Consider the following 22,311-nt stretch of genomic DNA (forward strand, 5'->3'; position numbering starts at 1 on the left):
TTTGGGAGTACTTTTCTTCTTAGTATAAGGCATCTCTTCAAGGATTGTCCCTTTTATGAGAGCAATTCCTGCAGGCCTATCCAGAATTGAAGGAGCAGAGCTGTAATCTCCTGTGGGAGCTCCTTGACCTTAAACACCAACAGCAGCTTCGCCGTCTCCAATAATATTAGGAGTTGTACAATGCTAATGAGCAATTTACCAAGCAATCCCCATTAAAGTATCAAAAGAAATTTTCTGTGCTTCTCAGAGCGGAGGACTGGAGGCTTGGTGCGACACATAGCTTGAGTGTGGATCTGAAGCCACCCAAAGTAGTAAGATTTAAAGCACTAATCTAGGTGAGAATTCCTTACTTCTCAGAGCACCAGAGACCTTGCACTTTAAGAGAGGGGCTTTGCAGGGAGACCCATGCATCACCACCTCCAAGACCCACCATGAAGCTGTTGGCGTCATCCAGGGGGAAAGACTTCGGATAAAACTTTAGGAGCAACAAAGATTCATCCTTATGGAATTAAAAAGAAAATTGAATGATGAAAATGGACAGTAGCTGCATCTGTATCGAGGGAAAAGTCAAATTAACATTTTAGATGGCGATGCTTCATCAATCTCCTTGAAATTTTATCCTGACTTTTCTCTTCAGATGCTAATGGACCTGTTGCACTTTCACAATATTTTCTCTGGTGCCAATGTGACCCATACTGGATCCAAATGGCAAGATGGTCACAAGCTTGCAAAAGGGCAACATGAGTCGACCTGAATCAAAACTTACATTTTTGCCCAGGTCATATTATGACTTCATGAAAGGCATTATCAACATTTACTGTGGCACTCAACTGGGAATACTACATGCAGTATTGAAATCTGGATTTTTAAGCTATAATGAATGTTTAAAGTTGACATTTTTATTTGCCTAATGTGACGATAACAGTAGTACCTGACTTTGGGGGGTGGGGGGGGGAGAAAAGAGGGAAAAGGAGAAGCAATAAGGGAAGAAGAAAGAGGGAAAGGTGGGTACATCTTATACACTCGTACAAGTACGAGAAGGAATTAAGTCATGTGGGTGATGCCTGTTTATTAAAGAGACTGTGTGTTTTGGCTATTTAGAGGGCATTTGTTTGTTTTTTAAAAAGGGGTGGAGAATCACCAACTCATTCAAAGTATATGCGGAGGATGAAACAGCTTATTTTTAAAGCTAATTATAGTGGCAAGTTAATGTTACAGTTTGTTCTTGGGATTTGCAAAAAAATCCTTTTTTGATTTTACCCAGCGCATTCTGAGTGCCAAATAATCTCAGCTCACCTTCCTCTTCCTTCCCCACTTCAAGAGTTAATTTCTTTCTCATGCTTATCTCTTACTCTACTATCAGAGATTTGGAGGTGAAACTCAACTTTGGCGGGGACACAAACCAGCAAGTGGATCAGCCTCCTCTATACATCCTGCCTGATTTAACTTTCCATTGACGGGCGACTGATCTGCTACTGCACATTTAGTGCCCTACTGAAGCTGAATTGCACCCCAACAGTTGCAGGATGCAATGTGCTTTACAGAACAGTGTCATTTCCTCTTCAGAAGTAGCAAAAATTGAAAAAATCTTACTTGCAGAATTTGAATAATATTTTTTCAAACACCAGCACAGGTCCTGTACTTCCCAAAATTGTAAGTGGCTGTCCAGCAAATAAGGAATAGACAATTCCCGTCATTGAAGCTCCAAAGAGAGATTCTATTGCACTCTAAGAAAAAGTAAATCAAAAATTTATGTTATGCATTTTTCTTGTTACTTATTTCCAGTTTTGCAATAGAAAGGGGGAATAGAAAGAGAAAGTACAGAAAACTCTTGTTTAAACAGCACTTAATCATCCAGAATACTTTAATAACAAGCAAAATAGATAACTGGTAATCGTGCCGAATCCATCCACCACTCATTTTGCCGAGTCCGAGTCTCCCGCAGTGGCCGAGTTAGTCAGTGGTTTTTATTTTTGTTTGTGTTAAAAATTGTCTTGGTAGGTATACCTCTCTGTTATCCAGAATTTTTCATCAACATGCATCATCCTGGTCCCATAGGTGCCGGATAAGAAAGAGTTTACTGTAGTTTTAAGGATTGCTGCAATAACATTCTAATTGTGTCACGAATTGTTAAGTAATCTTCAAACCAGTTTCAAAAAAATTAGTGGAGTTTTCAGGCTTGAAATTCTAAGACACCAGGATATATTTCAATATATTAAGGCTTCCACATAAAAGATTTATACTCCAGGCTTGATTTTTTCCTCTTGGTCCAGTGTCTTCATTTCCCAGAATCTACTAGCGACTTACCTGTACTGTCAAAATTGGCCTAAATCTCCTGTTAGAAAATAATCGCGTGGGGAGGAGTCGTGGGTTTATGCTTAGTTATTTGCAGTCATTAATGTTAAAAGCTTTCCTTTTTGGCAGGGCTTTGTACACAAGCTGTTTAAATGTTACAGGCAATGCCCATCCTTGCCAGGGTGAGACCGCTTGTACAAGGTGTTTGTTTGAAATTATTCGGAGCATGACTTCGTTGCTTCATCACTTACTGATGAGCAAGTTATTATCTAAATGGAGAGAAACTGCAAAGTGCTACAGTACAAAGGGATCTGGGGGTCCTGGTACATGAAACACAAAAAGTTAGTATGCAGGTGCAGCAGGTGATCAGGAAGGCCAATGGAATCTTGGCTTTTATTGCAAGGGGGATGGAGTATAAAAACAGGGAAGTCTTGCTGCAGTTATACAGGGTATTGGTGAGGCCACACCTGGAATACTGCGTGCAGTTTGGGTTTCCATATTTAAGAAAAGATATACTTGCTCCCGAGGCGGTTCAGAGAAGGTTCACTCGGTTGATTCCGGAGATGAGGGGGTTGACGTATGAGGAAAGGTTGAGTAGGTTGGGACTCTACTCATTGGAGTTCAGAAGAATGAGAGGCGATCTTATCGAAACATATAAGATTGTGAGGGGGCTTGATCGGGTGGATGCGGTGAGGATGTTTCCACTGATGGGTGAGACTAGAACTAGGGGGCATAATCTAAGAATAAGGGGCTGCCCTTTCAAAACTGAGATGAGGAGAAACTTCTTCACTCAGAGGGTAGTGAATCTATGGAATTTGCTACCCCAGAGAGCTGCGGAAGCTGCAACATTAAATAAATTTAAAATGGAGATAGACAGTTTCCTAGCAGATAAGGGAATTAGGGGTTACGGGGAGAGGGCAGGGAAGTGGACGCGAGTCTAGATTTGGATCAGCCATGATCTTATTGAATGGCGGAGCAGGCCCGAGGGGCCGTATGGTCTACTCCTGCTTCTTATGTTCTTATGTTCAATAAAAGGACAGCAAGCTCTGACCTGCTGACCCCCTGCGACCTGCGTCATGAAAGCAGCTTCTTGCTTTTAAGCATGTTTATATTTTAGCACAAGACAATTAAAATCTCAGGAAGCATTTTCCCAATACTCACTTGCCTTTTGAGAAAAAAGGGGAAGGAAGATCAAATCAAAGTTTTTATGTCTCCACTTAATCATCCCTGAACTCAAGGAAATTAAAATTTCAGAAAAATAAGGTCATGCTACTATTGCTTAAAGTTAATAAGGATATCCAATTGCTTTTCCAAACAATACATGTTAAACTGAAAGTTCATGATGGTGTTGTTCATATTAATTAAGAAGGATACTCTGTTTTTATTGCTTAAGTAGCTTCTAACAAACTATACAATATTCATCTTTTATGGATTGTAAACTAAGTTTGGACAAATTGCCCAACAGATTTCAATAGGTATCACCAGAAATTTCAGTAAAACATCCTGATTACAAATATACTAAATAAGCAAGGCAGTGGTAAATTTACATCAACTTCCTGCATCATCAATATTAGCAGATCTAACACGACATTACTCACCGTAACTCATGTGATGCATTGTTTTACAAGAACAAGATTGCTACATTACAGAATACTCAAAGTATTATTCTGCTCTGGTGGATGTTGCATCCCTTTAAGGCCATAAAGTCTAATTGTTAAGTAAATAAATCCTCCGGTCATTCAGAACCTAATTGTGTTTGGCTCAGCTGTACAGGGGGAGGGGGGGGAGGAAGGAGAGTGGGAGAGCAATAGTGGGAGGAGATTCAATAGTTTGGGGAGTAGACAGGCGTTTCTGCAGCCGCAGACGTGACTCCAGGATGGTATGTTGCCTCCCTGGTACCAGGGTTAAGGATGTCTCTGAGCGGCTGCAAAACATTCTAGGGGGGAGGGTGAACAGCCAGAGGTCATGGCCCATATTGGTACCAACATAGAAACATAGAAGATAGGAACAGCAGTAGGCCATTCGGCCCCTCGAGCCTGCTCCGCCATTCAATGAGATCATGGCTGATCATCCAAATTCAGTACCCGGTCCCTGCCTTCTCTCCATATCCCTTGATCCCTTAGCCTTAAGAAATATATCTAACTCCTTTTTGAATATATTTAATGAATTGGCCTCTACTGCCTTCTCTGGTAGAGAATTCCACAGGTTCACCACTCTCTGGGTGAAGAAATTCCTCCTCATCTCTGTCCTAAATGGCTTACTCCTTATCTTTTGATTGTGACCCCTGGTTCTGGACTCCCCGACCATCGGGAACATCCTTCCTGCATCTAGTCTGTCTAGTCCTGTTAGAATTTTATAAGTTTCAATGAGATCCCCTCTCATTCTTCTAAACTCCAGCGAGTATAAGCCCAATCAACCCAATCTCTCCTCATACGTCATTCCTACCATCCCAGGTATCAGTCTGGTGAATCTTCGCTGCACTCCCTCCATGGCAAGAACATCCTTCCTCAGATAAGGCAACCAAAACTGCACACAATACTCAAGATGTGGTCTCACCAAGGCCCTGTACAACTGCAGCAAGTCATCCTTGTTCCTGTAATCAAACCCTCTCGCTACGAAGGCCAACATACCATTTGCCTTCTTAACCGCTTGCTGCACCTGCATGCTTACCTTCAGCGACTGGTGCACAAGGACACCCAGGTCTCGTTGCACTTCCCCTTCTCCCAATCTATTGCCATTCAGATAATAATCTGCCTTCCTGTTTTTGACACCAAAGTGGATAACCTCGCATTTATCCACGTTATATTGCATCTGCCATGCTTCTGCCCAATCACCCAACCTGTCCAAATCATCCTGGAGTTTCTCAGCATCCTCCTCACAGCACACACGCCCACCCAACTTTGTGTCGTCTGCAAACTTGGAGATATTACATCTAGTTCCCTTGTCTAGATCGTTAATATATATTGTGAATAGCTGGGGTCCAAGGTACCCCACTAGTCACTGCCTGCCACTCAGAAAAAGACTCGTTTATTCCAACTCTTTGCTTTCTGTCTGCCAACCAGTTCTCTATCCAAGTCAATACCTTGCCCCCAATCCCATGCGCCTTAACTTTACACGCTAATCTCTTATGCTGGACCTTATCAAAAGCCTTTTGAAAGTCCAAATACACCACATCCACTGGTTCTCCCTTATCTATTTTACCAGTTACATCCTCAAAAAACTCCAGTAGATTAGTCCAGCACGATTTACCTTTTGTAAATCCATGTTGACTTTGTCCGATCCTGTCACTGTTTTCCAAGTGCTCTGCTATTACATGTCCGATCCTGTCACTGTTTTCCAAGTGCTCTGCTATTACATAGGTAGAAAGAGAGGCGAGGTCCTGCAGACAGATTTTAGGGAGCTAGGAAAGAGATTAAAAAGCAGGACCTCAAAGGTAGTAATCTGCAGATTACTCCCGGTGCCATGCGCAAGTGAATATAGAAATAGGAGGATACAGCAGATGAATGCGTGGCTAGAGAGATGGTGCAGGAGGGAGGGCTTCAGATTCCTGGGGCATTGGGGCTGGTTCTGGGGGAGGTGGGACCTGTACAGACCGGGCAGGTTGCACCTCAACAGGGCTGGAACCAATATCCTCGTGGGGAGGTTTGCTAGTGCTGTTGGGGAGGGTTTAAACTAACTTGGCAGCGGAATGGGCACCAGAATGTAACATGAGAAAGGGGAAATAAAGTGCTCAAAGGATTGGGAGAGGCAGAGAACACTAAAGTAAGAAATGGTAAGGTGTTAGGTGGGGTCAAGCTCAGAATACAGAATGGTCCAAGATGGGTTTACAGTGTATGTATATGTGAACGCACGAAGCGTAGTAAACAAGATGAGCGAGCTGCAGGCACAAATAGCCACATGGCAATATGATGACGTGGCAATAACTGAGAGCTGGCTCAAAAAAGGGCAGGATTGGGTATTAAATATTCCTGGTTATAAGGTGTTCAGGAAAGATGGGGAAGGAAAAATAGGAGGTGGTATGGCAGTATTGGTTAAGGAGAATGTTAGTGCTGGAGAGGAAGTATGTCCTCGAGGGGTCAAGGACAGAATCTACAGTATACGGCTAGAGTTAAGAAATAATACAGGTGCCATTACACTACTAGGTGTATTCTGTAGACCACCAAATAGTGGGAAAGATACAGAGCAAATTTGCAGAGAAATTAGAAGGGTGAAAGAACTATAGAGTAGTAATAATGGGGGACCTTCAACTATCCTATTATAGACTGGGATTGTAATAGTGTAAAGGGCAGAGAAGGGGAAGAATTTCTGAAGTGTGTTCAGGAGAACTTTCTTGATCAGTACGTTTCCGGCCCGACGAGTGAGGAGGCATTGCTGGATCTGGTTCTGGGGAATGAGGTGGGTCAAGTGGAGCAAGTGTCAGTAGGGGAACATTTAGGGAACAGTGATCCTAGTATCATAAGGTTTAGATTTGCTATGGAAAAGGACAGGGCGCAATCTAGAGTAAAAATGTTTAACTGGGGGGGGAAGGCCAATTTCAGTGGGATGAAAATGGATCTGGCCCGGGTAAACTGGAATCAAAGATTGGCAGGCAAAACTGTAATGCAACAGTGGGCTGCCTTTAAAGAGGAAATAGCTTGGGTACAGTTGAGGTACATTCCCACTAGGGGGAAAGGTAGGGCAACTAAAGTCAGAGCTCCCTGGACAACGAAAGAGATCGAGAATATGATAAAGCAGAAAAAAGAGCACGTATGACAGATGTCAGGTTGCAAATACATCCGAGAATCAGGCTATATATAGAAAGGTCAGAGGAGAAGTGAAAAAGAAAATAAGAGGGGCAAAGAGAGGGTATGAGAATAGAATGGCAGCCAACATAAAAGGTAATCTAAAAGTCTTATATAGTCATATAAACAGTAAAAGGGTAGTAAGAGGAGGGGTGGGGCTGATTCGGGACCAAAAAGGATGGAGGCAGAGGGTATGGCTGAGGTACTAAACAAGTACTTTGCATCTGTCTTCATCAAGGAAGAGGATGCTGCCATAGACATAGTGAAGGAGGTGGTAGTGGAGACACTTGATAGGATAAAAATTGATAGAGGTATTAGAAAGGCTGACTGTACATAAAAATAGATAAATCACCAGGAGCGGATGGGATACATCCTAGGATGCTGAGGAAATTGAGGGTGGAACTCGCAGAGATACTGGCCATAATATTCCAATCCTCCATAGATACGGGGGTGGTGCCAGAGGACTGGAGATTGCAAATGTTACAACATTGTTCAAAAAGGGGTGTAAAGATAAACCCAGCATCTACAGGCCAGTCAGTTTAACCTTGGTAGTGGGGAAGCTTTTAGAAACAATAAATCAGGAACAAAATTAACAGTCACTTGGATAGGTGCGGATTAATTAAGGAAAGCCAGCATGGATTTGTTAAAGACAAATCGTGTTTAACCAACTTGATTGAGTTTTTTGACGAGGTAACACAGAGGGTTGATGAGGGCAATGCGGTTGACGTAGTGTACATGGATTTCCAAAAGGCGTTCGACAAAGTGCCACATAATATGTTTGCCAGCAAAGTTGAAGCCCATGGAATAAAAGGGACAGTAGCAGGATGGATACGAAATTGGCTAAGTGACAGGAAACAGAGATTAGTGGTGAACGGTTGTTTTTCGGACTGGAGGAAGGTATACAGTGATGTTCCCCAGGGGTCGGTTCTAGGACCACTGCTTTTCTTGATATATATATTAATAATTTGGACATGGGTGTACAGGGCACAATTTCAAAATTTGCAGATGACACAAAACTTGGAAGTATAGTGAACAGTGAGGAGGAGAGTGATAGACTTCAGGAAGACATGGACAGGCTGGTGAAATGGGCGGACACGTGGCAGATGAAATTTAACACAGAAAAGTGTGAAGTGATACATTTTGGTAGAAAGAATGAGGAGAGGACATATAAACTAAATGGTACAATCCTGAAGTGGGTGCATGAAGAGAGAGACCTGGGGGTATGTGTGCACAAACTGTTGAAGGTGGCAGGGCAGGTTGAGAAAACAGTTAAAAAGGCTTACAGGATCCTGGGCTTCATAAATAGAGGTATAGAGTACAAAAGTGTAGAAATTATGAACAACCTGTATAAAACACTAGTTCGGCCCCAACTGGAGTAATGTGTCCAATTCTGGTCACCACACTTTAGGAAGGATGTGTAGGCCTTAGAGAAGGTGCAAAAAAGATTTATGAGAATGATTCCAGGAATGAGGGACTTCAGTTACGTTGATAGACTGGAGGAGCTGGGGTTGTTCTCCTTGGAGCAGAGAAGATTTGATAGAGGTGTTCAAAATCATGAGGGGTCTGGACAGAGTAGAGAGAGAGAAACTGTTCCCATTGGCAGAAGGGTCGAGAACCAGAGGACACAAATTTAAAGTGATTGGCAAAAGTTACCAAAGGCGAGGTAAGAAAAAACTTTTTTACGCAGAGAGTGGTTAAGATCAGTAATGCACTGCCTGAAAGGGTGGTGGAGGCAGACTTGATCTTATCTTTCAAAAGGGAGTTGATTAAGTATTTGAAGGAAAAAATTTGTAGGGCTACAGGGAAAGGGCAGGGGAGTGGGACTAGCTAAAGTGCTCTTGCAGAGAGCCAGCACAGGCTCGATGGGCCAAATGGCCTTCTTCCATGCTGTAACCATCCTATGATTTTATGAATCTATGGTCATGGAATCTTGCAAATTTAAACACGCTCGTCAATTTCAGGCTCCTGCTCAAAAGGATACAGCATTTCAAGATTGTTTTGTGCCTGCACAATGATGTTAATATATAAAATTATAAGTTATAGATTGTGTGCTGCAAAAATGGCATACAATTGTTTGCAAAGCTGGTTTATATTTCCACAGATGTAATAGGAACAGGAGTAGGCCATTCAGGCCCTCGAACCTGTTCCACCATTCAACGAGATCATGGTGGCTGAGCTGTATCCTATTTCCATCTACCCACATTGGTTCCATATCCCTCAATACCCTTGGCCAGTAAAAATCTATCGATCTCAGATTTTATATTATTAATTGAGGTAGCATCTACCGTTTTTTTTTGGAAGAGAATTCCACACTTCTACCACCCTTTGCGTGAAGAAGTCTTTCGTAACTTCTCTCCTGAATTGCCTGGCTCTGATTATAATGTTATGTCCCCTTGTCTCAGACAGCTCCACCAGCAGAAAACGTTTCTCGCTGTATACCCATTCAATTCCTTTCAAAATCCTAAAAACCTCAATCAAACCACCCCTTAACCTATATATCTAGAAATCGTTAATACATGATTAATTAACTGGTAACATACCCTAGAGAAAGATAGCTTCCCTAGTGAAATTCAGTCATGTGGAGAAAACAAGGCATAAAACAAAGCTGAAATCACAAGAAAAAATAAATTCAAGTCTTGGATACTTACTATTTTATTTTCTGTAGCTTCCCCCAGTAACCCTCCAAATGTGATGACAGGAGACATACAGGCACAATAAAGGAAAAGAATGGAAGCCAGGCACTGCAGACTAAATGCGTCCCTGAAGTCACTCAAGTAGACCAGTGATTTTCTTCTGATGTCACGGATTAAGCCACCGAAGGGCCTGTGGGTTAATTTAGCAGTTTTCACACAACTTCAGAATCAAACATCTCATCTTAAATGCAAACAGCAGGCAGTGTTCAGCACGTTTAACTTCACCAAGCTGGGTCAAGGATTACATAGGGTCACAGTCACAGCCGCCCTTATGGAAAGCTAGTGAGACACCTGATTTTAAAGGTTAAATCAGATTAAACTCAACAATCATCCTCTGAATAATGAATTCCAAAATTAGGTGTAAACGCGATCAAACTCAAATGCCAACGTTGATATACTACAGTTGTGGTGTGACACATCCAGCCACTTTCCCCATTTGGCATAAGGAACATTTCATTTTCATAATGATCAACATGGATGTTGAGTGTACCTTTAGTCACCTGTGTTGTGTACAGACAGAGGAACAAAGCTCCATGCTTTTGGGAAGAAGTTCAGAGAATGCAGCTGATCATGTACATCAACTCTTTAGCATTGTATGTTGCATAGACATTTGAAACTTTACTTTTTTTTCCAAAATTGTTTTGCAAATTAAACCAGTGTTTTGATTACCAACATTCACTTATTTTTGGCTTCAAAAAGCATGAGTCCACATCATTCATTGCAGCTGAATTCACCTGATTTTTTTTCCCCACTTCAAATCAGAAAAGCAAATCTAAAGGCTTTGAAGTTAGCTGTTTTAGCCATACTGTTGGGTGAGGTAAAATACAAGAGGCTAGGGAGGGAAAAATTGATAAGCAATCCAATCTCTGCCTGGTGTTCTTCGCTCAGCTCAAGAACAATATTACAAAAGGAACTATCAGCTGCCAGTCTTTTCAACTGGGGAATAATTATGGCAAAGGGAGACATAAAATGGTTGAAAATAAACTTTTAAAGGGAGCACATAAAAATCTACAGAATTTCTTTTTGGCAGAAAGTTTACTAGTGCCTTTGTAGTTATTTAAAAATGTTGCTACCACTTATAGCATTGCCAACTTACTTGCAAGTTTCCTGGCTTGCAGAATTTGTTTTAAATGTTCACCCTTAAAACAGAAATTCCAAACATGCAGAAAGCTGCACTTTACTTGCAGGAAGTCTGCAGTAGCATTATTGACACCAAGGCTTCATGGAAATCTAAGTCACGCAAATACGTATGCTTTCTGATGCGAAATACAATCAGCATTAACTTTTTTTAAATTCTGTATTCATAATTGCTGGGGTTTATGTAGCTGCTTGTCTGCTTCAGCTGTCTAGGAAGCAATTTTCTCGCTTTATCTTCCTGGTCAAAGCCTTTCCAGAGCCTGAAACATGGATTTGGTTTATTTTAATGTTAGCACAGGTAGACTATCCTTTATCCGAAAACCTCGGGACCAGCCGTGTTTCGGTTTTCGGAAAATTTCGGATTTCAGAAGGTATTTTATAAGACTGGGAAATTTGTCGGGGGTGGGGGTCGGCGGGGTCGGGGTCGTGCGCACGACTTATGCTGAACGAAACCTTTCGGTTTTCAGAGGATTTCGGTTTTCGGAAGTGCGGATAAAGGATACACTATCCCTTATCCGAAAGGGTGGGGGGTCGGCGGGGGTCGGGGTCGTGCGCACGACTTACGCTGAACGAAAAAACCTTCGGTTTTTAGAGGGTTTCGGTTTTCGGATGTTCGGATAAAGGGTAGTCTACCTGTAGTATTAAAGATTATGCTTAACCTTTATAAGCTCTCCAACTGTTCCTTCTGAATGAGAATCTTTGTAATGCATCTCTAACTGATGGACCTGAGCCCACAGCATCGAAAGCCACTCTGCTTTCTCTTCGGATGAAAGATAGTTTAACATGCTGCTGCATTACTGCTTCCCATTAGGATGCCTCTAAAGCCACTACTTTCCTGTAAATATACATCAATTATTATCTCTATATTTTGCATGAATTGGGACTGAACAGTAATGTAGTGTATCCACCATGGATACTGTTTGTTCTCATATCAAAGAAGCAAACACGAGGAAGCATTACCAGAGGCTGCTATCTGGTTAATTTTGTACCAGTGACAATCAAACCACTGAGTTAGAAGGTTGTGGGTTCAAGTTCCACTCCAGGAACTGAACACAAAAATCTAGGCCGACACTCCAGGGGAGTGCTGTATTGTCGGAGGTACTGTCTTTCAGATGAGACATTAAATCAAGGCCCCGTCTGCTCTCTCAGGTGGATGAAAAAGATCCCATAGCACTATTTCGTAGAGGAGCAGGGTAGTTATCCCCAGTGTCCTGGCCAATATTTATCCCTCAATCAACATAACAAACAGATTATCTGGTCATTATTACATTGCTGTTTGTGGGAGCTTGCTGTGCGAAAATTGGCTGCCGCGTTTACTACATTACAACAGTGACTACACTCCAAAAGTACAAGTGGTTGAGACATCCGGTGGTCATGAAAGATGCTATATAAATGCAAGTCTTTCTTATGAAATAGAAGGCTGTTCCAAGGAGACAGCCACAGGAAGTTAGGAAAAGGTTGGGTGTATTACCATGTACTGTGATCATGCACTTTCTAGTGATCAAATGCAATGAACAGAGGAAAAAGGGGGATATAAAACATCACAATTAAGCAACATTACTCAGCAATTACACTAGATATAGCTAGTTCATGTTAAAGACCATGTGGGTAACTTTCAAATTCGCCGGATGCGTAAAACTGGCAGCCCACCGCTTATACACCCCATCCAATTTTCCTTTCCATTCAATTACACAGAAAAGATCAGGCTAGGTGTGTAACGGGCGGCTGGTCTGATGTGATACCGCCAGCTTTGTGCCCATGCCAAAGTTGAAAGTTATATGGCAGCAAGATAACCAAACATTATTTGCCTTCAACTTAACGTCTTTTAAAGGACAGTTGGTGGACAGTGCAAGGAGGCATATGGAACAGGAAGTAACAGGAATATGATTCCTCTCCCTTTCAGCCTCTATTTACAAGATTTTACCATAATCTCTCCTTCCCCAAACTCTCAGCAACCTCTGCCTCTGGCATAGATATTCAAGATGATGGTACATAAAGCACAGAAAAATTAAAAGCCAAAAAAATGCTTCAAAAGCCCCACAGAATTGACTTTCAATCCTGCACTCCATCTGACGTTGTGTAACTTATGTTGACTAACTTAAGATTAATTTCACAGGAAAAAATACCTCTGTAGCAATAAATATGTAGAACAAACCTTCCAGTGCGCTCAAGTTCTGGCCCTGTGTGATGCTCTTCGTGATTTGTGGTTCCATTGATAATTGTTGGACCAATAAGAGGACACTTCCGTTTTTCCTTTTTTATAGTGGATAAAGAAAAAGATTATTTTACAAATGAACTGTAATCAAAGTTTCATTGAATATCTTCTGATCTGACAACTAAAAGTTCAAGATTCATTTACTGTGATACATTTGAAAAGTTTCATGGGTTAAGTACTGTCCACCAAAGCTAAATGATCAATATCCCAGCCACAAGCACAACTTTTAACTACACCTGATAAGGAAAAGGGAAGGGGAAGAATTGGGGAGAACAGCCTCTGAACAGAGAGATGAGAGGGGGGGCGAGGAAAATAGTGTCATTAAAAAGCAAAAAAAAAAGAGGAAAAGTGCTTCTGATGGGGAGTTTGACTGTTCAGGTTACTCTTGGAATTGTTGGTCTGCTGAACATGGTTAAACCCAAATGCAATTTATTTTCCTATAAATCAATTGTGAAAAAATATGTACTACAGGAAACTTTTTTTTATCCGGCACGACGGGATCAACGTGGTGCCGGTTCATCAAAAATTCCGGATAACCGAAAGCTATAGTAAAAGATACGGAGAGCTCCGTATAAAGCAACAAACCCTGTTGCTTAGCAACAGGTTCAGAACAATGGCCACAAGTTCCAAGCGTCTCTGTAGCTTAGCAACAGCTGCAGCCACACCCTTGCACAGCAACAGATCGAGGAAGGCAAGTAGAATATGAAGTAAAACTTACCTGAACCTACTCCTGAATTTTGCCGGTTAACTGATATTTCCGGTTATTTAGGTGCCGGTAAATCAAAAGTTTCCTGTAATATTAACCAGGATGCACCTTTTTTGATGTAAAAAGTATCCGGGGACCACACCCCAAATCCCCCAAAAAGTGCACATAACTGTGACTGCAGTATTCGAAATTTACTCCCTGCAACCCTGACGCCCAAGAATCTTGCTATTCTTCATGTGTGAACATGAAAAATAACACGGTACTTAACCACTATGGAGATCACAGCTATGTCCAGTCCATTACTCACCAGATATCCTTTTATGCAGGAGTCACTGAATTGCTATCAGACTCAAGAGTGCAGGTTAATCTGTTTACTCTGAAGCACAGGAACACTGAGGCAAACTGTAGTGCCAGCAACACTATTCTAACCAAACTCAACCAATTCAGCACTGACCAAGGTTTCAGCCTGGTATTTTCCTGGAGTAACAGAAAATGCTGGAAATACATAACCTGTCAGAACTGACTGACCTATGAAGTTTTGGGTATATACCCATCACCTGAAGAAGGGTATACATCTAAAACATTATAAATGGTCTTTGCTCTTTGCAAATGTTGAGTGACCTATTGCATACTTCTAGCATTTTCTGTTTTTATTTCAAATTTACAACATTTGCATTTTTCTTTTCATTTGACATCTTTCTATTCTGTATTCACACATTGGAGTCCAGGGAGTTCATGGTGACTATCTTTAAATTAACTTGTAAGCAAATTATAGTACAACACAAAGTACAACTGAAGTTCTAACATCTGACTATGTTACATGTACACACTTTTATAAAAGTAACTAAGAACACCTTTTTTTGAGGAGTAAGTTATCAAATGTATTAAGTCAAAAACAAAATTCTCATTTATTAGACTGCAAAGAGGATGCTCACCTGAGAAGGAACATTTTTTGGTGGTTCAATTCGTATTGAAGGATCCCACTCGCCTGGTGGGAGAACGGTAACTTGATCTAAAAATTCATCTATTCCTGCCAGCAGGTCTGTACGATCTTTTGCTTTGTAAGCAACATCGTGGAAAACCTTAAAATATATATATACACACACACGTTTATGAGCTGCTCCTGTTAAGTATGGATCCAGTGAGGAAAAATGACTACATTCTTACAACAACTGCAGTTTTAAAGTAAGTCAGTGATTTTAATAATTATTAAAGCTTTCAAAAGTTAACACTTGTGGTTCAGCAGATTTAACTTGGCTCCTGAAGTAACAGTGATACACAGTAACTATAAAGTAGATTATTTACAATTAACATACATTTTCTGAATTAACAAGCAGATCCAATAGTATCCCTTTGTACAAACATTTATTTTATAGATTGAGGATTGGTTTGGACCAGGAGTAACCAAATAAAAGAGCTCTCATCTTTGATTTAAAATTAATTACAACCCCGTACATGACCTAATGTAATTCTCTGGTAGACTGCTTTGAGGAAAAAGTCAACTTGCCTCATCTGTCATTAGAGTAGCTATTGATCTACCAATCTCATGGTATTGCTGTGCTTTGCCAGATGGTCCCAACATAAGAAACAAAAATCTAAAGGGAAGAAAAATGCACATTAGAAAATAGAAGAGTTTTCTAGGTATCACCCTAAATTTGATCAAATTGCTTGTTTCTCCTTGCAGCTAAATACAATTTCCTATTGTTGCACTACCTTTGCAGTAAGAATGCAAGTATCTATTACTAACACCGAGGATAGAACTATCTGCACATATAAACCAATGCCACAATTTCAAACATGTCGCAAGATGCATTTTGTGGGTCAATAAGGCCGATGCCAATACTGCACTCCCAGGCCTGAATTGCACTACCAGGGAGCACAGAATCGGCCCCAATATCTATGTTATCCACAACATCGTTCGTAAACTGTAGCAAAAATACTAAATGAACAAACAGAACAACTGATATGCAGCAATTGAAAAACTTATATCGTGGAAACTTTTCATATAAGTGATGGAGTGAAGTGTTGTGGACGGGTGGGCAAGGCAAAATCCCTCTCATTTCTAGAGGCATACCCGACACAAATGAAGATAGTTGTGACCATCAGAGACCAGTTATCACAGTCCTAGGACATCACTGCAGGGAAGGGTCCTCAGCCAAACCATCTTCAGATGTTCCATTAATGACCTCCCCTGTCATAAGATCAGGAATGGAGCTGATAATCTTAGCGTTCAGCTCCATTCACAGCTCCTCTGCTAGCTAAGCAGCCCATGTGAACCTACAGCAGCACCTAAATAATATCCAGCCTGGGTTGACAAGTGGCAATTAACATTCATGCAACGCAAACGGTGCATAATGACCATCTTGAGCAAACAAATGCTCAGTCATCGTCTCTTGAACAATACCAACCATTGCCAAGTGCGCCAAGATCTTGGGGTTTACCAATGATCAGAAGCTGAACTGGACCAGCAATATGGCTTCAAGAGCAGGGCAAAGACTGGGTACTCTGAAATTAATGGCTCCCCTGTGGGACATCACACGCCAAAGGTCATGAATCCTTATCTTAGCATCAACTGGCAAAGACTTTGAGTGTAACATTGCAATCGTTACTGAAGCACAGCTGAAAGAATGAAACCATGCAACAATAACTTGCATTGATGTAGTACCTTTAACGTAGGAATAAGTCCCACGGCACTTCATTGAAGCAGAATTAAACCAATATTGATGTCAAGACAGAGGAGGAGATATTAGAAAGGGTAGCCAAAAGCTTGGTCAAGGAGGTAGGTTTTAAAGAAGGCCCTAAAAGGAGACAAGGGAGGTGGAGAGGCTATGGGAGGGAATTCCAGGTTTAAAAAAAAAAATTATTCATTCATGGAATGTGGGCATCGCTGGCAAAGCCAGCATTTATTACCCATCCCTAATTGCCCTCGAGAAGGTGGTGGTGAGCCGCCTTCTTAAACCGCTGCAATGAAGGTACTCCCACAGTGCTGTTAGGGAGGGAGTTCCAGGACTTTAACCCAGCTATGATGAAGGAACGGCGATATACTTCCAAGTCAGGATGGTGTGTAACTTGGAGGGGAACTTGGAAGTGGTGGTGTTCCAATGCGCCTGCTGCCCTTGTCCTTCTAGGTGAAAGAGGTCGAGGGTTTGGGAGGTACTGCCGAAGAAGCCTTGGCGAGTTGCTGCAGTGCATCTTGTAGATGGTAAACACTGCAGCCACGGTACGCCGGTGGTGGAGGGAGTGAATGTTTAAGGTGGTGGATGGGGTGCCAATCAAGCGCGCTGCTTTGTCCTGGATGGTCGAGTGTTGTTGTAGCTCCACTCATCCAGGCAAGTGGAGAGTATTCCATCACACTCCTTACTTGTGCCTTGTAGATGGTGGAAAGGCATTGGGGAGTCAGGAGGCGAGACACACGCCGCAGAATATCTAACCTCTGACCTGCTCTTGTTGCTACAGTATTTATGTGGCTGGTCCAGTTAAGCTCCTGGTCCAGGATGTTGATGGTGGGGGATTCGGCGATGGTAATGCCGTTGAATGTCAATGGGCAGTGGTTAGACTCTCGCTTGTTGGAAATAGTCATTGCCTGGCACTTCTGTGGCGCAAATGTTACCTGCCACTTATGAGCCCATGCTTGAACGTCATCCAGGTCTTTTTGCATGTGGGCATGGACTGCTTCCTTATCTGAGGAGTTGTGAATGGTAATGAACACAGTGCAGTCATTAGCGAACATCCCCATTTTTGACCTTATGTTGGAGGGAAGGTCATTGATGAAGCAGCTGAAGATGGTTGGGCCTAGGACACTGCCCTGAGGAACTCCTGCAGCAATGTCCTGGGGCTGTGATGATTGACCTCCAACAACCACAACCATCTTCCTTTGTGCTAGGTATGACTCCAGCCAGTGGAGAGTTTCTCTCCCTTCCCTCCCCCCCCGGATTCCCATTGACTTCAGTTTGACTAGGGCTCCTTGATGCCACACTCGGTCAAATGCTGCCTTGATATCAAGGGCAGTCACTCTCACCTCACCCTCTGGAATTCAGCTCCTTTGGCCATGTTTGGACCTAGGCTGTAATGAGGTTGGGAGCCGAGTGGCCCTGGCAGAACCCAAACTGGACATCAGTGAGCAGGTTATTGGTGACTAAGTGCCGCTTAATAGCACTGTTGATGACACCTTCCATCACTTTGCTGATGATTGAGAGTAGACTGATGGGGCGGTAATTGGCTGGATTGGATTTGTCCTGTTTTTTTTTGTGGACAGGACATACCTGGACGGTTTTCCACATTGTCAGATAGATGTCAGTGTTGTAGCTGTACTGGAATAGCTTGGTTAGAGGCATGGCTAGTTCTGGAGCACAAATCATCAGCACGACAGCCGGGATGTTGTCAGGACCCATAGCCTTTGCTGTATCCAGTGTGCTCAGCCGTTTCTCGGTATCACGTGGAGTGAATCGAATTGGCTGAAGACTGGCTTCTGTAATGGTGGGGACCTTAGGAGGAGGCCACTATGGATCATCCACTGGGCACTTCTGGCTGAAGATGGTTGCAAATGCTTCAGCCCTGTCTGTTGGACTCATGTGCTGGGCTCCAACATCAATGAGGATGGGGATGGGGATATTCATGGAGCCTCCTCCTCCCGTTAGTTGTTTAAAGGTCCATCACCATTTACGACTGGATGTGGCAGGACAGATAGTAGAGCCCAGGCAGCTGAAGGCACAGCCATCAATGATGGGGCGAAGGGACAGGAGATGCACAAAAGGCGAGAGTGAAAATAACAGAGAATACGAGGGGGGGGGGGGGGGGGATTGCCGGGCTGGGGAAGTTAAAGATAGGGAGGGCCAAGGCCATTAAGGGATTTAAACACAAGGATATAAAATTTAAATTTGAGGCAGTGGGGAACTTGGAGCCAATGTGGTTAACAAGGAATGTGGTGATGGTTGAGCAAGATAGGATATGAATAAGAGTTTTGGACAAGCTGAAGGTGGTGGATGGAATGCTGGCAAGTAGAGCATTGCAAGTGTCAAAACTGGAAGTGACAGAGACATGGAAAAAGGTTTTAGCAGCCAGGTTGAGACAGAGCCAGAGGCAAACAATGTTACGGAGGTGGCAGTAGGCAGTCTTTGTGATGGAGATGATGGGGGGTTGAAGTTCACCTCACAGTTAAATAGGACACAAGAGACTGCAAATAGTCTGTTTCAGCCTGCGCCAATGAACGGGGAGGGGATGGAATCTGTGGTGAGGATACGTAATTTATGGCAGGGGCCGAAGACAATGGCTTCAGTCTTCGCAATGGTGGAAGTATGCAGCTCATCCAAGACTGGATATTGGACAAGCAGTCCGCAACACAGCGGAGGGGTCAAGAGGTTGTGGGGTGGTGAGTTGTGTCTCATCAGTGTACATGTGGAAGCTGACCCCATGTCTGTATATAGGGTTGACAAGCAGCAGCATGTAGATGAGAAAATAAGAGGGGCCCAAGGATCGTTGGGGGACTCCTAAGGTAATGGTACAGAAGCAGGAAGAAAGGCTACTAGATAGAAACATAGAAGATAGGAGCAGGAGTAGGCCATTCGGCCCCTCGAGCCTGCTCCACCATTTAATGAGATCATGGCTGATTATCCAAATTCAGTACCCTATTCCTGCTTTCTCCCCATATCCCTTGATCCCTTTAGCCTCAAGAAATATATCTAACTCCTTCTTGAATATATTTAATGATTTGGTTCAACTGCTCTGTGTGGCAGAGAATTCCACAGGTTCACCACTCTGGATGAAGAAATTCCTCCTCATCTCAGTCCTAAATGGCTTACCCCTTAGCCTTAGACTGTGACCCCTGGTTCTGGACTCCCCCGCCATGGGGGACATCTTTCCTGCATCTAGTCTGTCTAGTCCTGTTAGAATTTTATAAGTTTCAATGAGATCCTCTCTCATTCTTCTAAACTCCAGCGAATATAAGCCTAATCGACCCAATCTCTCCTCATACATCATTACTGCCATCCCAGGTATCAGCCTGGTGAATCTTTGCTGCACTCCCTCCATGGCAAGAACATCCTTCCTCAGATAAGGCGACCAAAACTGCACACAATACTCAAGATGTGGTCTCACCAAGGCCCTGTACAACTGCAGCAAGACATCCTTGTTCCTGTACGCAAACCCTCTCGCTACGAAGGCCAACATACCATTTGCCTTCTTAACCTCCTGCTGCACCTGCATACTTACCTTCAGTGACTGGTGCACAAGGACACCCAGGTCTCGTTGCACTTCCCCTTTTCCCAATCTATTGCCATTCAGATAATAATCTGTCTTCCTGTTTTTGCCACCGAAGTGGATAACCTCGCATTTATCCACATTATACTGCATTTGCCAGGCATCTGCCCAATCACCCAACCTGTCCAAATCATACTGGAGTTTCTCTGCATCCTCCTCACAGCACACACGCCCACCCAGCTTTGTGTCGTCTGCAAACTACTGCTGGAGATGCTGGCTACAATCAGATAGGCAAGAGTGGAACCAAACGTGGGCAATCCCACTGAGCTGGACAATGGAGGAAAGGCATTGGAGGAGGTTGCTGTGGATGTCAAAGGTTGCAAAGTGGTTGATGGGGGACAATGCACCACAGTCACAGGATAACATGCACAACTGGGCTGGCTCTCAAAAGCAGTCATCAAACTAGGCACTCTGGGGTACACTGTGACATATGTAGCCCTCCACTGGGGTAAAATCTTCCACAGTACAGGATTCAAAACTGTATCCAACATGTTCATCTCATCTTCTAGAGAAGTTAGAGTTACCAAAATTGCTGTGCAGATTTTGTGGATGACCCCAACCATCAAAGCAAAAAATGGCAATTCATTCATAAACGCTACCCTCCTGCCACCTTGCATCAAAATCTTTGCAGTATTTTGTTCTGAAAGGTCACTAAGAAATCTATTTCCAGGTACCCCAGTTGCTGAATATGGGTTAGTTTATCTCGAGGAGAAAATTCACTCACTTAGCCAAACACTGTCTCTGCTCAAGGTATTCATGGTGCCATTCGAAACCTCTGATGAGCCATTCAGTGCACAGAATAGTATGGTTCTACCACCGCCAACAACTTGCATTTATATAGTGCCTTTAATGTAGTAAAACATCCCAAGGCACTTCACAGGAGCGTTATCAAACAAAATTCAAAACACCAAAAGGCCACTATAAAATACTGATATAGGAATGGGGAGTGAGGCCCTTGTTTAAGAACCTCGTCACAGTAGTTTAGATTCTCACCAATTTGGGCAAAAAATATTAGTTTTCCACACTACTAACAGGATGAACCAGTCCACATGCCAAAACAGAGTCAGGCCTGAACTCTTCAATTCCACACCGCCAAACAATAAAGGAGCTTCAATCACAAGGGCGATACATTATGGCAGAGTTGCAGTCACAATCTACTCAATTCAAGCTGTCACTTGGTTGATCTTGACCTTCTGGGATCACAATATGCAACTCTGGACTGCGGTGTTAAAAGTTGCAGTTTTAAGGCTCAAAGAGTTGCATGTGCGAAGGTACCATTAATATGCTGCCAGCATATCTCAGAATGCCAATATAAAGAGTGTACCCCACTTAATGATCAAGTTTTTTTTTAAAGCATTCAGCTGCCATGTGCAAAGCTCCCTCCAAATCTTCATTTTGTCCTCTATTTGGACTGGGTTATTAGGCATTTACCTTTCTAGTGGAGTGGGCCTTTGGCATAGCGGTAGTATCCCCGCCGCTGGGCCAGAAGGCATAGGGTTTCGAACCCCGCTCCAGACAGTCCCGGCAAGTGGAGTCGGAGTTCCGGCTCTAAATTCTGGGTTGACATCCAGCGGGATACTTGCGTCCGTGGGTGTGGGTGGCCGCCCCCCCCTCGTATGGGTTGTGGGAGCCCGTAAAACCCTCCCGCCATAGGACTAACCACCCTATGGCTGGTACGAAGATGGTTACGGTCACGGAAGGAGCGTTAATCGCGGCCAGAAATCCTTCCACCACTTCATACAGTTCCCCAAAGGGAACAGTGTGAAAACACGTACGACGGCCTTTCTAGTTTTATCAATTTTCCCCGTCATGACCTCTATCCACACAGACACAAAATGGTGTGGAACAGGCCACAAAACGTCATGGTGCCAAACATGCACAACTGCCTGTTCATTTCTATGTAGTGATTGAATGACTGAGGAAATCGTTTCTTATTACAGTAAACTCTTTGGTATCCGGCACCGATGGGACCGGGATGGTGCCGGCTGATTAAAAATTCCGGATGACGGAGAGGGTTATCTACCGAGGCTATTTTTAAACAAACAAAAATTAAAAAATCAAGAAATGTGCAGTATACTGTAATTGGACTTCCAACAGCGCCAAGAAGCCGAGTCGTGGCAGTTTGGAGAGCTACCCCTACTGACTAGCTCGGCAACATTTCTCAGGTATTGTTTTTGGAGTATGAATTTTACATAGAAACATAGAAGATAGGAGCAGGAGTAGGTCATT

At 43.0% G+C, this 22,311-nt stretch overlaps 1 protein-coding gene across 11 annotated transcripts in view; it reads right to left on the reverse strand.

Moving 5' to 3' along the window:
* LOC147117517 (sodium bicarbonate cotransporter 3-like) overlaps positions 1 to 22,311 on the reverse strand; it is a 288,206-nt gene that overhangs the window by 91,747 nt on the left and 174,148 nt on the right. For all 11 annotated transcript variants that reach the window (XM_085988558.1, XM_085988561.1, XM_085988562.1 and 8 more), the window contains 5 exons: positions 15,335 to 15,422; positions 14,763 to 14,909; positions 13,062 to 13,159; positions 9,725 to 9,899; positions 1,594 to 1,727 (listed from right to left, as the gene is read on the reverse strand). In XM_085988558.1, the coding sequence (XP_085844684.1) occupies positions 1,594 to 1,727; positions 9,725 to 9,899; positions 13,062 to 13,159; positions 14,763 to 14,909; positions 15,335 to 15,422 (642 nt within the window). The remainder of the gene's footprint in view (positions 1 to 1,593; positions 1,728 to 9,724; positions 9,900 to 13,061; positions 13,160 to 14,762; positions 14,910 to 15,334; positions 15,423 to 22,311) is intronic.

This window comes from Somniosus microcephalus, chromosome 5, assembly GCF_052327205.1.
Source record: "Somniosus microcephalus isolate GS21.2 chromosome 5, FLI_Smic_1.0, whole genome shotgun sequence".
NCBI classification, from domain to species: domain Eukaryota; kingdom Metazoa; phylum Chordata; class Chondrichthyes; order Squaliformes; family Somniosidae; genus Somniosus; species Somniosus microcephalus.